The 17,743-nt window shown below is 35.5% G+C and overlaps 2 protein-coding genes across 3 annotated transcripts; both read left to right on the top strand.

Annotated features, from left to right (window-relative positions):
• Positions 1–248: 248 nt before the first annotated feature.
• Positions 249–13,011, top strand: LOC132273833 (uncharacterized). Of its 2 annotated transcripts, XM_059774914.1 has the most exons (9): positions 249–594; positions 736–857; positions 4,066–4,273; positions 4,379–4,958; positions 5,046–5,297; positions 5,396–5,587; positions 5,667–5,741; positions 5,874–8,396; positions 12,351–13,011. In XM_059774914.1, exons 1-9 carry the CDS (start codon positions 428–430, stop codon positions 12,654–12,656), a joined length of 4,425 nt encoding a protein of 1,474 aa, XP_059630897.1. In that variant the 5' UTR covers positions 249–427; the 3' UTR covers positions 12,657–13,011. The 2 variants fall into 2 exon arrangements, with proteins under 2 accessions (XP_059630897.1, XP_059630898.1); XM_059774915.1 differs by lacking the exons at positions 249–594; positions 736–857 and adding an exon at positions 2,688–2,867.
• A 381-nt stretch (positions 13,012–13,392) lies between these two features.
• Positions 13,393–15,217, top strand: LOC132273278 (subtilisin-like protease SBT3.17). The gene is made up of 3 exons (XM_059774271.1): positions 13,393–13,725; positions 13,825–13,919; positions 14,953–15,217. Exons 1-3 carry the CDS (start codon positions 13,565–13,567, stop codon positions 15,027–15,029), a joined length of 333 nt encoding a protein of 110 aa, XP_059630254.1. The 5' UTR covers positions 13,393–13,564; the 3' UTR covers positions 15,030–15,217.
• Positions 15,218–17,743: the final 2,526 nt, after the last annotated feature.

The following is a 17,743-nucleotide window of genomic DNA, read 5'->3' as shown; positions in this document are numbered from 1 at the left end:
AATGTACATTTCTATAAATAAAAATTAGAGAAATGGAAAGAGGGATTGTGTGAAGTGTAGTAGATAACTTTCTGAATACACACAGCAATTTCTGATATCTTCGCCCATAAAATTGTGCAACAATAATAATGTTAACAAAGATTATACTTACAGGACTAATCCAATCAATGTAATTAATTAAGCGTAATTAATTAAGCTACTTAGACATAAGCAGTCCAAGCACGACAATTGAGGCTATTTAGAACAATCGAGGATAAGACGGGACCTGTACCCAAACACACTTTCTGCGCACATCCGTTTCAGCGAACTTCGAATTTTCCCCGAGAAACTGAAAGAGAAACACAGCAATTCTAGGACAAATTCCACTGTAATTAAGAAATAGTACCAAGAAGAAATCAAAACCTTACAGGAAAAAAAAAAAATATCCATGGAGAAACCACCGTCGAGCTCGAACGGCTCGCAAGAGCTTCAGTGCGTAGGGAGATTGGAAATCGTCAGACCAAAACCTGTTGGTTTCCTCTGTGGATCAATCCCTGTTACCACAGACAAAGCTTTCTACGCTTTCAATTCTGCTCTCGTTCCCTCAACCGAAACGTAATGATTATCTCTCTTCTCTTTCTCTCTCTCTCTATATATATCTATATTTATGTATATATTGTGTGTAGTTAACTGTTTGTTTTTGTTGAATTGCCCAAGTCAGATTGTGATGTTGATTTTGTGTGTTCTTGTTTATAGAGTGAGTGCTCCGCGGTATCGGATGTTACCGACGCAGACCGATCTGAATATGCCTCCACTTCTTTCTAATATGACGGAAAAGGTTCTTCCAGTTGCAGCAACACAACCAAAGACCAGTGGGGGTGAGAATTTTGAGTTCCTCAAACTATTTATGTGCTTCAATTTTATTTTCTTCAAATTTTGTATTCTGAATTTGTTTGTTTGCTCTGGACGTTCTATAATGTAGTGGAGACTTTGTTGGACACCACACTGTTGAGCAGTTAAGAGTAGTTTGATAAAAATGTTGATGAAGATGATGTTGTGTATGGGAGCACCGAATTGGCGCCTTGGATTTGGAACTGGAACAAATTTGGTTCAAAGTTTTAACTAAATTTGCTCGGATTCCAAATCCAAGCCGCCGATTTGGTGCTCCCGAACATAGGATAAGTGTAAGTGTATTTTGATTCGTATTGAGTAATTTGAACCAATTTATATGTTATGCAATCCATTTTATTTCTGAAAATATCACTTGCTAGCAAGACAGGTTGTGTGTTATTGTTTAGATGCAGAAAAATGTTTGAAACAAGTATGCAAAATTCCTACATCTTTACTAGTTCAGTCCCAATCCTTATTGCATTTCCTTTTGCTAGTCACTTTACGTAACTTGTTTGAGATGGTATTCGTAGGTGTATAGTTGATTCACATTTCAAGTCAGAAGGTTAGGGTGGTAAGTGATTAGAATGGCAATGGACCCATTTCTTGCTGCTAAGTTCTTAAGATTTTCATTTGCTGGAAATTGTTTTGAAATAGGATTTCTTTTTAAAATAGGTGGGTAGATGTTGAACTGTATCCTTTGTATTTTTAGAGGATAAAAAGAAAAAAACCAAATGTTTGAAGGAGAAACGGAGATTGGATAGCATTGAATGAAATAGGTCTTCAGTGTTTGTTTGTCATCCAAAAAAAAAAAAAAAAAAGGGCTCTCAGAGATGCTATTGTTGAAGCCATTGTGAACTTTATTATGTTATAGGTAAGTAAACCTTTGGTGTTGATCTTTCTTGGGATTCACACCTCATGGAGCCTACCAGTGGATTACATGTCCATTTATCTAGGTTATGCATGCCAAATTTTAGTTTCATGGAGCATCTGTAGCTGAGCAGTTAAGAAACAATATTTTCACAAAAATGTGTGTGGAAAAATGTTGATGTTATGATGGATTTGTGGTAATAAGACAAATTGAATTGTTTGCATTTGCAATATGATAAAAATTCAAGTATTGGAGATAAAATTTGAGAAAACCAGATAAGACTAATAATTGCACTAGTGAAAAAAGAACCCAAAAGAGTAATGCTACTGAAATGAGGAGACCAAATTTAAACATGAGTTAGAGATAGTTAGAAAAGACATTGCAGTGTGTGTATTTTTTTGAAATTATAATTGTACACAGAGCGGAATGGTAATATATTATTCATTTAGCCGATTTTAGTATGGACTAGGTTATTGACTTGAGTTGAGCTTTTTATTCTTATACCAATGTTAATTTTGGCAATCATGATGGGCATTCAATTGGATGATGGACTGGTGACATATGGACCCCATGGAAAGTTGTTAACAGATGTGATACATGGACCCTGTAAAAGTAGTTGAGAGATATGAGAATAACTAGTTTTTAAACCAGGTGTAATACTCTAATATGATTCCGACACTGTGAAATTGATGAAATATGCTTTTGAAGTAATGGGAAATTCTAATTTTGTTTGCTTGAGTTTGATGGATGACTGGGTCCAAAGGTCTGAAATCTTTTATGATTGAGTTGGAATCAGGTTGTTTAGTCTAGAGTCCTGCCTTAAATATAACCCTTTTATTCTCAAATTGGATTCATTAAATGAGATTATGTGATTTACCAAAACTTCTAATCGGAATTATTTTATTTCAGTGAGGCTGGCAGGGATATGTCAATTTAAGAGCTTTATCCGTGCCCTCTCGCTATGAAATGTGATTTTTAGGCTTCAGCTTGGAAAACACCTAGTCCATTTGAGCACTTGATTTCCTTCAAGTGTCAAGATGGACTTTTGGTTAATGCCCCCACAAAGAATTCTTGCTGTTTCAAGCTAGCTAATTAAGGACCTGGCATAAATTTATCGCAGAATATGCAGGTGGATTCAACCCCTTGCACCTTCTTCATTTCAGAAATATTATACTCAGTTGGCTGCAATGCTATTAAAAGAGTCAAAAGCTTCTCTGGCAGACATATAATATAATGAAATAGAAGATTTTTTTTCTTTCTTTCCTTCTTTTTTGTATATTTCTTTTAGATAGAACCAATTTATTATGGGCATGTTTTGACAAAAGTGTCACCACTTTATCTAGCCGATACTAGTCCCAAATCACTTTCTAATTTCTATTAGGCCACTAATCTTATACGACATAGAATCACATGCACTAAAAAAGAATCAAGAACTACGCATCCATGTTGCTGAAATGGGAATGCTGAGGTTGTTGTTAGAAGTAAGTAGAAAAGACTAGACTAATAATCAATATGTAAGAGAAAAACTAGGAGCGGCACCGAGAAATAAAGTAAGAGAAATTACATTTAGGTGGTATGTATTATATAGCGTAGACTGCTAGATGCATTAATGAGAAAAAGAGGACTGCTTAAAATAGAAAGCAGTAGAAAATGATGCAGATCAAAATTAACTTGGGAATTGGGATGGATTAATAAGTAAAGATCCCAAGAAATTATATTTAATAGAAGACATAACTTATAATAGAAAAATGGGGACTTGAGAGAATTCATGTGGCCAACCGCATTCAGTTGGATCAAAGCAAGGAAAATGGTGATGATGATAGTTAATACACATTGCTAATCTAAGTAGCTGGATTGAAGCCTGTGTTTATTTTGTCTCCATGGTCCTATATAAAGCTATAACTTTGTGCTAAGACTGTATTCTGTGTTCCTCATGGTCCTAAAACTTTGTAATGGTTGTTGGAATTATCTCTTCAGGGTAGTTTTGCAATAAAAATATGTGATGCCTTGAAATCTGGATCTCTGTTGTGACTGGCACATTATGCCTTGGACCAAAAAGTTGTCAGAATATTCTTGTGGTTTCTAGGTGTTGAAGTGGTTAGCTGCTTAATATTTCTTGTTACGACTGTGAGTTATAGTTGTATAAATTTCCAGAAAAAGTTGCCCATCCTATTTGAGATTTACATAATATAGCTAATCTATACTTTATAATGCTACCACTCAACTATGTTTCTGTAAATACCTATCAGATAATTGCCCTTTATTCCTCTTTTCTTATTTTTAGAGCTGAACTAACTGAAGTTAAAAAATTTGTGCTGATACTTCAGATTTACCTTGGGAAAGTGGTGCTATTACATCAAATCTCACCAGGAAAGGGGAGACCCTTGCTGTTTCTGGTTTGGTGGAGTATGGAGATGAGATAGATGTCATTGCCCCAGCTGACATTATGAAGCAAATCTTCAAAATACCATATTCTAAGGCTCGATTGTCAATCGCAGTTCGTCGTATTGGACAGACTCTGGTTCTGAACACAGGGTATGTGTTTGTATACTAGTTCTGAACACGTAGTATGTGTTTGTATACTAGTTCCTTTTTCATCTCATTATATTGCTTACCATCTCCAATCTTCATGTTTCACAGGCCTGACATTGAAGAGGGAGAAAAATTGGTTAGAAGACACAACAACCGACCAAATGGTGCAGATCAATCTTTATTTTCGAATTTCGCAATGCATTCAGTTAGGATGGAGGCTTGTGATTGTCCACCAGCTCATCAGGCCCCACCAAAAGAGCAATCAAACTCATCTGTTATTCCTGGGAGATTCAATTCCAGTGAGGGATTGCTTAAGTCTTCGAATCATCCAGTGCAAGTTCATAAATCCCAGTTTTTTGGGCAGAGTGATGACATTGCTCAGGAGGGAGGGTTTGACCATTGTCCAGAATACCAACAGGTCAAACAGGATAATTTTTTTTGGGGAAGTAAAAAGAACAAGAGAAACAAAGGTCATGGTGCTGTCAAAAAAGCTACCCAAGTTAAAGAAAAGCCCAGATCCTCAATGCAAGAGTCTGAAAAGTACAGAAGAGCTGGGAACGATGAGTTCTTAAGGGTTTTGTTTTGGCAATTTCACAACTTCCGTATGCTCCTTGGCAGTGACTTGCTTCTATTCAGTAACGAGAGATATGTTGCAGTGAGCTTGCACCTGTGGGATATGTCACGACAGGTGAGTAGTTAACAAACAAACTGACTTCAGAACCCCCTCCTTCCACATGTTATATGCTTTCTTCATTTTTCTCCCCAAATTTGACAGGTCACACCATTAACTTGGCTCGAAGCATGGCTTGACAATGTCATGGCTAGTGTGCCTGAATTGGCTATTTGTTACCATCAAGATGGTGTTGTTCAGTGTTATGAGCTTGTAAAAACAGATGATATATTTCTATCAAAGGGAATCTCTGAAGATGGTACACCTGCTTTTCATCCTCATGTCGTCCAACAAAATGGCCTTTCTGTTTTGAGGTTTCTCCAGGCTAATTGCAAGCAAGATCCTGGTGCTTATTGGGTACTGTTGTGTTTTATATGATTTATATTTTCATTTTATAGTTTCTTGTCAGATTGGTGGTAAACATTCTTGTTGTTTTGTGACTTCATAATTTGCAGCTATACAAAAGTGCAGGAGAAGATGTCATTCAACTTTTTAATCTTTCTGCCATTCCCAAGAACCATTCCCCCAATGATTGTGATGATAGCTCGGCCTCTGTGCCATCCCTAATTCATAGAGGGAGAAGCGATTACTTACTGTCACTGGGCACTCTCTTGTACCGTATCGCTCACAGGCTTTCACTTTCAATGGTGTGGTATAGCTGTTTCTTTCCTACATGCAATACAACATGTATCTGTTTGTTACTGATGACTGGTGGTTTTGTTGCAGTCTCATAATAATAGGGCTAAGTGTGCAAGGTTTTTCAAGGATTGTCTCGATTTCCTTGATGAGCCAGATCATCTGGTACTTGTGTTAAGAATTAATGTTTAGTAAAAGAGTTGTTATCATTTATGTTCTAAATTTTACTTTTTGTTAACAAAAAGGTTTAAATATAGCAACAGAATTGAACTTAATACCGAATCATACGCTGAATAGGTTGTACGCGCATCTGCTCATGAACAATTTGCAAGGCTCCTTTTAACTTATGATGAAGAGTTTGATTTATCATCTGAAGCACTTCCTGTAGAGACTGAAGTGACAGTTGTTTATGCTGAAGAAGAATCCTTGGATCTTTTTAATAGTATTTCTGAACCAATTCCTCATGAGATTGTCTGCTATCCAGTTGGAGATTATAAAACTGATCCTACTAAAGACACAGAAACTTTTGATGATCCTGGATCAGAATTTCCTATGAAGATGACTATGGATGCAACTATATCTGCTTCCAGAACACTGATAGAATCAGGCGAGTCAGACTTGGGAGATCCAGTAATTAAGCAAAGTTCTGGAAACGACAGCTTTGCAGTTTGCAATACGTCTACCGCTGCAGCTTGTACTGTTCAATCTGTTGCTGATCCAATCTCCTCAAAGTTAGCTGCAGTACATCACGTTTCTCAAGCTATTAAGTCTTTAAGATGGAAACGCCAACTACAAAGTACCAAGCCAGAGCTGGAAAATGGTAGCAGAACTCAGGATAAGCCTCCTTCATCTATGGATTTTTCTGTTTGTGCATGTGGTGATGCTGACTGTATTGAAGTTTGCGACATTAGGGAGTGGCTTCCAACATCAAAACTTGATGATAAATTGTGGAAGCTTGTTCTTTTGCTTGGAGAATCTTATTTGGCACTTGGACAAGCTTATACGGATGACGGCCAATTACATCAAGCTTTGAAGGTTGTAGAATTAGCATGTTTGGTTTATGGATCAATGCCTCAACATCTTGAAGACACAAGGTTTATTTCATCAATGATCTATAGCTTGCCATCTCAGACGGAAATTAATGGCAGAAGTGATAAGACTAAATCCTTTGGAGGTGATGCATCAAAAGTAGGCTTTAGTTCAGATGATGATTGTCTCACTTATGAGCGATTCTCTTCCACTTACCTCTTCTGGGCCAAGGCATGGACACTAGTTGGGGATGTGTATGTTGAGTTCCACATGATAAAGAGTAAGGATATTGCAATACAAGCGGATAGGAAACCTGTTACCAGAGAGTTGAGAATGTCATCTGAAGTTTTAAAAGAGGTCAAAAGGCTCAAGAAGAAGCTGGGACAATCTAACCAGAACTGCAATTCATGTTCCTTAGTAAATTGCAGCTGCCAAAGTGATAGGGCCAGTAGTGGCAGCAGTGCGAGCAGTAGCACTGGAGATTCACGCCCATTAGGTTATGGCAGAAAGCAGAGCAAAAGATCGTATGTCAAGAGCAGCCCCTACTCACTTTTGGGGAACCCTGAAGATGACAGTATTCATGATAAAGTGGAAAATGGAACTAGTTCTGATAGTGGATACCTGAAGCACGATCAAAGTGGTGATACCCTAATAGGAACTTCTAATATAGTGACAAATGGGCCTGGGGAAAATACTTTGGATGCTGGTGTCTCCAAAAGAGTTAAAGGTACTGTGGAAGTAAGGTCAGCAGCAGCTGCTCAATCCGATTCTGCTTCGAGAGAAACAACCAAGGTAAAAAATGGTGGTATATTCAAATATCTTGGGGGTCCGTTGATTGGAGGTGCAGAATACAATCTTTCAGCTGCCCTAAGCTGTTATGAAGAAGCTAGAAAAGCATTGGGTGGAGATCCTCATGGTTCAGCGGAACTACATTCTGTGGCAAAAAAGGAAGGATGGGTTTGCAATGAACTGGGTCGGAAAAGGCTTGAAAGAAAACAATTGGATAAAGCTGAACTTGCATTTGCAGATGCTATAAAATCATTCAAAAAAGTCTCCGATCATACTAACATTATACTAATTAACTGTAATTTGGGCCACGGTAGACGAGCATTGGCTGAAGAGATGGTATCAAAGACAGAAAGTCTCAGAAAACATGCAATCTTTAGTAATGCATACAACCAAGCACTTGAGACTGCAAAACTGGAATATGGTAAATCACTAAGATATTATGGAGCAGCAAAGACAGAACTAAATGCTATTGCTGAAGAAGAAAATCCCGTGTCGAGCAGCTTGAGGAATGAAGTATATACACAGTTCGCTCATACATATCTGAGGCTCGGCATGCTTTTGGCAAGAGAAGATACTATTCTGGAGGTTAATGGAAGTGGAGCCTGGGAAGATTCTACCAGTCCCAGCATCAGAAGAGCTAAAAAAGAATTTAGCAAGCATGAGATCTCAGCTAATGATGCCATTAGGGAGGCGTTATCTTTGTATGAGTCACTGGGTGAGTTACGCAGACAGGAGGCTGCATATGCATATTTTCAGCTGGCTTGCTACCAAAGGGATTGCTGTTTAAAGTTTCTGGAGTCGGATAAAAAGAAAAGCAATTTGTCTAAAGGTGAAACCATTATTCTCCAAAGAGTCAAGCAGTACGCTTTGTTAGCTGAGAGGAACTGGCAGAAGTCCATTGATTTTTATGGGCCAAAGACGCATCCCATAATGTACCTGACAATTTTGATAGAGAGATCAGCTCTTTCACTAAACCTCTCAAGTTCTTTCCACTCTAATTCGGTACGATTTGGGACTTTCCTCTATTATCTACAATGCTTCTCGGTGATTTATGTTGTCCCATCTAGTTTGATGCATGCAAAATTAGATTTCTTAGCTCAATTTTACTGTCTCCAATTTGACATTTGTTGGTACTTTTTTTACCATGTTACATCTTATTGCTGTGGGAATTAGCAAAATATCAAAATGCACAACAACATCAGTGTTGTTTATTTTTCTATTCGTTGGCAAGAAACTCACGCACCCATTTTGTCCCTGCCGGGACTCGAACCCTCGCCATTCCCTTTGAGTGGTTGAGGAGATACCATTAGGCCACAAGGCCTTTGGTCATTAATGTTGTTTCTCTTCACATTGTCAAGTATCAGTATCAATCTAGATTCATAATCATAGCAAAATAAGTAAAGGTTGCATCCTGGATGAGCTGTCCTGGACAGTAGATGAAGCACATGTATTGGCTGGTAGATAAGGCATTTTGTTTCATCACTACATGATATGATACAGACACATTGTCACAAAGAAATCGTAAAAATTAGGACATGGCATCGTGAGGGCAAGACAATATAAAATATTTGCGTTTATGTTATACATTTGCATTTATAAACAGGTTACAGTCGTCCTTCCATTATCAAATACAATTGGACTTTTAGGAAATTATATGTAAGCTTGTAATCTTATGTCTAATCAAACTTTGAACTAATTCTTTACAGCGAAAAAAAAAAAGGAAAAAATAAATAAATAGAAAAAACCGTATCATGTGTTAGGGAGTGTCGAAGATCTTATGGGAATAGCTTCAAAGGAATATGATCTGAAATTTTAGACAGCTGAAATTCGTCCTCCTTTTTTTTTTGGGTGGGGCCCTGGGGGACTGATTCTGTCATCCTGGAAAAATCTATAATATGGTTAATGAATGAAGTTTTAAATAACTTTTACTTGTGAGATGAAGATAATATTCTGTCTCTATTTCTTCATTTCTTAAATAGTTCATGAATAATGAATGAAGCTTGCACAATGACATTTATGAATTTTTATTCGAGATTATATATTGTGAGATTTTGTACATGCTACACATTCATTATTTAAATTTGTGTTTTCTTCTCGCCTTTTTTTTTTTTTTTTGGTTTCACATGGTTATTTAGGAAAAGGGTAAATTACCCTGACCTCCCTTGAGATTTGGCTTAATTACTCTCGGATTAAAGTTTTTGTAAAATTACTCTAGCCCGTCAGACCAACGTTCCGTCACTTGAACTAAATTTTCTTGTGCATTTACTTAAATGCCCTCAACTTATAAGTGAGCAATTATTAAAATACCCCCAAACTTTTGTTGCATGTAGGTTATGTCTGCAATTTATTTCACATAACCAAAATACCCATGATTTGACTCCACTGACACAATCTTATCACTCCCCTTAATCAACCAAACGATTCATTTCTCCTTTCTCTTATCATTCTGAAGATGCCCTAACTCTCTCAAACACTGATCTTACCAGACAACAAGGGTTTTAATCTTTGATCACAAAGGCAGAGAAATGCAACTACTGCACATGGGCAAGTTAGATGTCCCTGTACATTGTACGCATAATGCGTATGCTTGTGAGGTTATTCAAGTAATTCTGATGCATATGTGGGTAGTTTTGGCATTTTAGTCTTTTATTTTAACTGACTTTAATGGTCTGATGGTCAACTAATGTCAGGGGTAAGTTAGTCAACCAAACCTTAGGGGAGGTTAACCATGATATTTCAATAAGTTTAATCCAATGGTAATTAAGCCTAACCTCAGGGGAGGTCGGAGTAATTTATCCTTAGAAAAATTACAAATACCTGCCTCATTCTAAGAGGATTGTCATTGTATTGCTTTAAGTTTTTGAAATTATTCATAGCTGCTTCAATTTTGCCTTCTGTATTATAGGCTTATAACAAGTAGAGCTGCAAGTTAGGCTAGCCCAACCCAGCCCAGCCCCAACCCAACCTCAATCCAAATCGGGTTGGGTTGGGCCAGACAAATTATATCCAACATGGGTTGTGGTCATAACCCGAACCAAATATTTTTGGACGGGTTGGGTTGGGTCGGGTTGATGGGTTGACTTTTTTTTATATATATTTTTTTTCGAAAATTTATATATATTAGATTTAATATATATATATATATATATTTGATTATATTATTATTAAAAATATATATATTTTTAGGGCAAATCATTTCAGCCTCCCCAGTCGCCTCCATCTCTATCTCGTTCTCAACTCTGAAATTGCCCTCTCTCTCTCTCTCTCTCTCTACAACTACAAACTACAAAATCAACAAGAATCAGAAGTTCAAAACCCATATATTTCAGTTCAACCGAATCTCCAGACACTTAACTTTTCTATCCTCGACTTTCCTCCTGACAATTTTCTGTAAACTTTTCTCTTGGGTCTATCACTCTTTCTACAGTCTTATCTTTTGACTATGATTCATTCCAACTGCGCTTACCTTATTTTAGAGATCTTGCCCATAAAATTATCTATCTATCTACAAGAATCAAAAGTTCAAAACCTATTAGCTATATAAAAACCCATATCGGCATATCATTTCAGATTGTTCAAAAAATCAAAACCCATTTCTTTCAGTTTCCATCGCCCGCTGTTCCAGTTTGGGTTCGCCGTTCGCAAGCTTCAGCCGCTGTCTCTCAACTCTCAAGCATTCCCCCCTCTCAACTCTCAAGTTTCGCCGTTCGTTTTAGGATTACAGAGAAATGCATGGACGGCAGCAGAGAGAGAAAGAGAAAGAAGAGAGAGAAGAAGAGAGAGGAGAGAGAGAGGAGAAAAAATATATATATATATATATTTTTATTTTGGGTTTTGGGTTGGGTTCAGGTTGAGCCCGAGTCCAACCCGAATATGTTTGGGTTTTGGCAAAACCCAACCCGAACATGAACTCGATTTGTGAATATAAGCCCCAATTTCAAAATTTCTGGGTTGGGCTGGGTTAGCCCGCCCAAGTTGCAGCCCTAATAGCAAGACAAGTAGATAGCTTCTCCCTTGTATATGTCAATTAACTATGCATATTAGCAGAGACTTGAGTACTCTATTAAGTGCAGGATCTGTTTGGAAACTTGCATCACATACGGAGTTCAAAGTTTTACTTAATGAACTAACAAAAGGAAAACATGGGGTCTCTTGATGTGGTGATATGGCATTGGTTAGGTAAGGGTGGGGATTGTGGTGATACAGTGCGAGTTAAAGGGCAGAGGTGTTCTTGTGGTTTTAAATCAGGGGATATATGAGAATCCAGGACACACACATGCACACTCAAGCAGGGACACTTCCTCATGCGCACACACAATGATATATACAGGCACACACGCACACAGAGTTTAGAAGGTTCTCGGGCTACAGAGTATTCTACTTAGCGTATAGCCGGACAGCTGCTAACTTGGACATGAAACAATCATAAATTATTGAAATATCTCAAATCTGCAGAATTTTCAAAATTGATTTAATTGTGAAAAGTTCTACGTATCAACTGTTTTAAGAACCATGTTGGGTCATTCAAAAAATCCCCAACTATCATGCATATCTATGCTGGATCTGTAGGTACTGTTAGCGTGATGTGATTTTTGCAACCTTCATTCTCCATTTTTTGAGCACATGCCTGAAGCTGGATGAGGTTAGATCCTGACCCCCACCCCACCAAAAAAAAGCAGGCATGCACACCATGTGAGGCTGTGGTGGTGGTGTGTGTGTGTGTGTGTGGGGGGGGGGGGGGGGGGGGGGGGGGGGGGTGTGTGTTATGGTGTGGGGTGGGTGTGGGGGGTTTGAGGTTTGAACAGCTTCTTCTTGCTGCTCCAGTCATTACCATAATCATTAACTATAGCTTTTTCATTGCAATTATTGTGGCAATAAATATAGTAATGGAAATTGTTCTTTCCGTTTGTCCTTTTCTAGATGCTATAAGTTATTGATATGTTGATTTTGCTTTAGATGCTGGAATCAGCTCTAAATCATCTGCTTGAAGGACGCCACGTCTACGATAAAACAACTTCGGATTCTTTGACAAACGACAATCCTGAGGTCTATGCTAAATTTTGGAGTCAATTGCAGATGCTGTTGAAGAAAATGCTAGCCACGGCACTTTCCACAAGTACAAACAAGTCTTCTCTTAATCCCCAGCCAACTCCATCTAATCGATCTGGAGACGTTGGAAAGCTCAGGGAGCTTTACAAGATGTCTTTGAAGACCACAGATCTCAGTCAGCTGCATGCTATGCACAGCTTGTGGACATCCTAATCAGAACGGCTTTTACAGTTCACACTTCATTTCTAAAATCTTCTGCCATATTTATTATATTCAAAATGTTCGTTCTATGGTAGTGTATGGTTTCTCCGCTTATAATCGTCATTTTGCATGATAGCCTAAAACCAATTTGGGAATAGGAGGATCTTGGATTCAGAAGATTTTGAAGATGAAACATGTGACATTTTATGTTGATACGCAGTTTTGATTATGAAATTTTCTGTATAAATGGGAAGCACAAGACTTATGATCTTGGATGCATGGTTCTGTTGGCTATCTGAGGTTCATGTTCAATGTAAATGTTATTGAAATCTTAGTATGTGGACATTATTTTCTTCCCTTCCTTTTAGCATGTGTGTCTCTCTCTCACTCTCTCTCTCTCTCTCTCTCTCTCTCTCTCTCTCTATATATATATATATATATATGTATCTATCTATCAGGAGTAAACATTTCAAGGTTATTCCCCTAAATGGGTCCAAATAAAGAAATTGCTTTTTTGTATCAAGAATGCGTTAGATTGACTAAAATTTAAATGGTGGTATCGGGTCTCTTAGAACACCTCGTGGGTTATCACGGGACACGAGACTGACTAGCTTCTAATCTATTTTGGGACCAAGTTCTAATAGAAAACTACACAACAACATTTGCTTGATTTAGAGTCCGATATTTCATTGTCCAATTTATAGTATAATCATTCTTGGTTTTCCTTCTTTTAACAGAAATTGTTGTGTTTATCCTTGAATTGAGTACTAAATCTATCTTCTGAGGTATAACAAACCTCATATGAGTGTATATATATATATAGACGTGTGTATATAATATATATATATAACTTGGTCCGCATAATTGATTACGAAATCAGACCCTTTTGGATTCGTTATTCTCGCACATCATATCAAAAAATGAAGATGACAAACAGCTTTTTGTTGGTTTCATTGGTGTTGATTTGGTCATCAGTAATGGCGGACTCACAGGAAACCGTTAACATGGTTTACACCGAGAAGCCCAATGGCGAAAACCAAGACTCCTATAACCTCCATACCCTTTCTGCCGTCCTCGGCAGGTTCATTCTCTCTCTCTATACATATTCTGTATATATATTCTCTATATATATAATATAATATATATGTGTGCGTAACTGTGTGTTGATTGATTGTATTAGCGAGGAGAAGGCGAAGGATGCGCTAATTTACAACTATGAAAGTGTTGGTGGATTCTCTGCCAAACTTACTCCCGAAGAGACCGCCCAAATCAAAAGTGAGTTTTCTTTTTTCTGTTTTTTTCTTTCTTTTTTTATTTTTATTTTTATTTTTTAAATTTATGTAATTAAGTTATACTTGTTGTTTTATTTATTCTGTAGTCAATTCCATATACAATGAATATGATTGATTGAATATTTTTGGGGGCATCTTTATCAGACCCACATTTTATTTTCCTTCATAATCATCATAATTTCATGAAAGCATATATCATAATAATATAGGCTAATTTCATAAAATCTCTATTATTTTCAAATTTTGATAATAAATTTCTAATTATTGGACTCGTTAATTTGGATGTAAAATGACAAATTTAACCTTACTATTTAAAGTTAAATTTAAATTTTTTTTTTTTTTTTCAATTACAAAAATACCATTGTCTTCTTCATCACCTCTCTCTCTCTAAAACAGACCCAAACCTATGGGATTAGCCTTTTTTTTAGGTGATAATGGCAGACCTAACAATTAAGAATGGAGATTAATTTGGAATAGACACAAACCTCTGTGTTAAAACAGTCACTGTTTGTGTGATTATGGGCGTTTTAAGTAAACTAATTTTTTATCAGAAAAAACTCTCCAACTATGTAAAAGAGTGGATATTTGGTCCAAAATACTCTTATTGTATTTGAATCATAATTTGTCCGAATTTCAAAAATTCATATCTCACAAACTGTGTATCAAAAAATTAAAAATAATATGTGCACGGAGAACTTATGAAACAAGGCTTCTAGAAATATAAAATTTGTGCAACAAGCCACCAAAATCAGAGAGAAATAAGCAATCTAAGAATTTGCTTCCGCAGTCTTATTTTATTTTTATTACTTAGGATATTTGCAATAAAATTTTCAAAATTATTCATTTGCATACGTAGCATAACATATAAAAAAAATTTCAGAATTATTCATGTCCTGTGGAGTGGATCCTGTGCCGCTAGAATATCGCTAATACACTATTATATATACATATATGTTGTATATATTAGAAGATTTTGAGCAGTTGTCCTGATTGAAATATATATATTTTTTTGGCAGAGCAACCCGGTGTTCTTGAGGTTGTCCCAAGTAAGTCAGCCCAGCTGCAAGCAGGAACTCATAATCTGAGAGTGTGAAAAACTTTAAATTCTCAATGTTTAAATGACTATATCTATATGTTCACAGCACTTTGTATTCCAAGTTAATGTACACTCAAAACCACTCTTAATGCGTGTTGTCAATTGTATATTTAGCTTTGTATAGCAAAGTGCTTGTGTAGATTATATATATATATATATATATATATGCCAAATTGCAATTGTGATTCTTTACTTGTTCAAACACAGGGATGTTATGGTCACAAACCGCTTTTGTTTTCATTGGATTCGAGATTTTCCATACCAACTTTCTCAGTGTGTAAGAAATTATTTAACACAAGATATATTATTTAACAAAATGCACATTCGATTGAACAAGACAATATTCATAGTAACATATATTATATTATAAAAAATTGTTAAATAATATATCTTGTGTGTGTAAGAAATTATATATACAATGTGTTATGATATTATAAATTAATTTAAATATAATATTTATGTATAATATAATATAGTATAGATATCGTATATAATAATATAAAATTTCTATTGCATAATAATTTACTAATATTATATAAATTAAATAAATAATATATAATTAATTAAAATATAATATTTATATATAATATAATATTATATAAATATCGTATATAATAATATAAAATATCTATTGCATAATAATTTGCTAATATTATATAAAATAAATAAATAATATATAATAAATCAATTTTTTTTCTCAAAAGATAATTTTACACTATTATATATACACATTATATATTAGAAAAATAATTTTTTATTAGATAAAAAATAGTTTACACTATTATATAATATGTATATAGAAATATTAGAAATAATAAGTAGTAGTATATAACATGAATTTGTTTGAAATGAATAGTGCATGTGTTTTTATAATATGGCTGCTCCAATGAAGATAGATTGTGTGATGATGTTATTTATATTGCTAATGAGGGTCTCCATTGGGCTCACGGCCCAGGCCGGCGCCAGCCCAAGCCCAAGTCCACACTTGTTTCGAAGCGTATTGGTCTTTGAATAGGTTCAAATGAAGCAAATCACATTGATAAAAAAAATATATAATAATAAAAAGGTAAATTACACTTACACTTTAAGTTTTGGTTAAAGAATGCCATCTATAATTTAGGTATTTTTTAATGGCGATACTCTTAAGTTTGATAAATTGAACAATGACACTCTCAAACCAAGCTAAAAGTACCTTATTGTCCTTTGACTTATGAATTTACTTATTTGAATTATTAATTTACCATTTTAACATTCTCAAAGTATTTTAATGGACAAATTAACATATTCTTCTCCATACCACAAAATCTGAAAACCCGACACAAAATTCAGAACCTAACCACCATTTGATCAGTTGAAAAGGATGAGTTGTGTCCAAAAATATAGATGTGAGACCCTTATTTATAAGGTGTCTCTACCCTTTTATTTTATTTTTATTTTCTCCATCCCACTCTTCTCATACAATAATGAATTGCCAACTTACTCGTATTGGGTGGTAGGAAATGCCATCTCTATTTTTATTTTATTTTTTTCATTTTTCTGATAGTGTTATAATTCTCCAGTATGCCGTCATATTTATAAAATAATTCAAAGCCTTTGTTTATTAATCTCAGGTGTGTGAGTGTGGTTTCTAAAGCATTTGTTTATATCAAACATATCAAAGTCTGGGAAAAGGATATAGATTTTGTTGTTGTCCATTGGTAGTACTAGATTTTTTGTAGTACAACACGCGTGTTGTAACAGAGGAGGATCTGAACTAGTTCACTGCAACTGGTCTTCGAAAATGCCCCGTACACTTCTTTCTCACCCGGGCCAACAACATTATGTTATCAAACAAACCTTTCCTCTATATTTTGTTACATTAGCCCGGGGCATTGAAAGAGATCTTGGTTAATCATTTATTAGAGTATCTGGGGTGCGGATCAAAGTAGATAAGATTTATGTAAAGTAGAGAGAGGGGATGGAATGGGCAAAAGATGGAGTACGAATTTAGTGGCCCCCACATGCTCCTATCTATCCTATTGTCTATGGATATAGAATCGTATATGTTATATCCATTTGTTTAGAATATTTTATATGCTTCTATCTGGTCTCTTCTCTCGGCATCAATGTTTTTTTTTTTTTTTTTTTGGTCTCTTTGCACAACATTAGCTATACCTTTTGCCTATACAACTCCCTCTCTATGGTTTTTCAATTTTTCGGTGATCTGTTTTCATTCTTCAATGGCTATTTTATCTCAACGGCTCTTTTATTATTCAGTAGTTTTCTTCACTCAAATGGCTTTTTTATTTGTTTTTTCAAAAAGACACTATAAATACTAATTTAACTCTATTAACAATTCTTATCTTCAACAATTATCTCTCTTAATATTTCTTTTAACATTCATCTCTACTGATCCTCTATCTCCATTCTTTCGCCGCCATTTCAATCAATCACATAAATACGAATTACCACCGCAATCCATTATAATTTGGTTTCTTCAAATTTTTTTCAATCCGAAAATCTATCTCAACCCCCACTACTCTTACTTTCCATACCCACCACATTTCCAATTTCAAATTTTTTTTCAATCCGAAAGAAGTAGACTTGATAATTGAAAGAAGATAGAATGAGTGATTTATATAGAAATTGAAATATAGTCGTTGGGAATATAGCCGTTGGGAATATAACAGTTGGAAAAAGACAAAAAAATAATAAATTTAAATTTTTTTAAT

Source organism: Cornus florida, unplaced genomic scaffold (genome assembly GCF_030987335.1).
Source record: "Cornus florida cultivar Cherokee Brave unplaced genomic scaffold, ASM3098733v1 CherokeeBrave_3.0.0_Hap2_Chr09, whole genome shotgun sequence".
Lineage (NCBI taxonomy): Eukaryota > Viridiplantae > Streptophyta > Magnoliopsida > Cornales > Cornaceae > Cornus > Cornus florida.
This window is presented reverse-complemented; position numbering and strand designations above follow the sequence as displayed.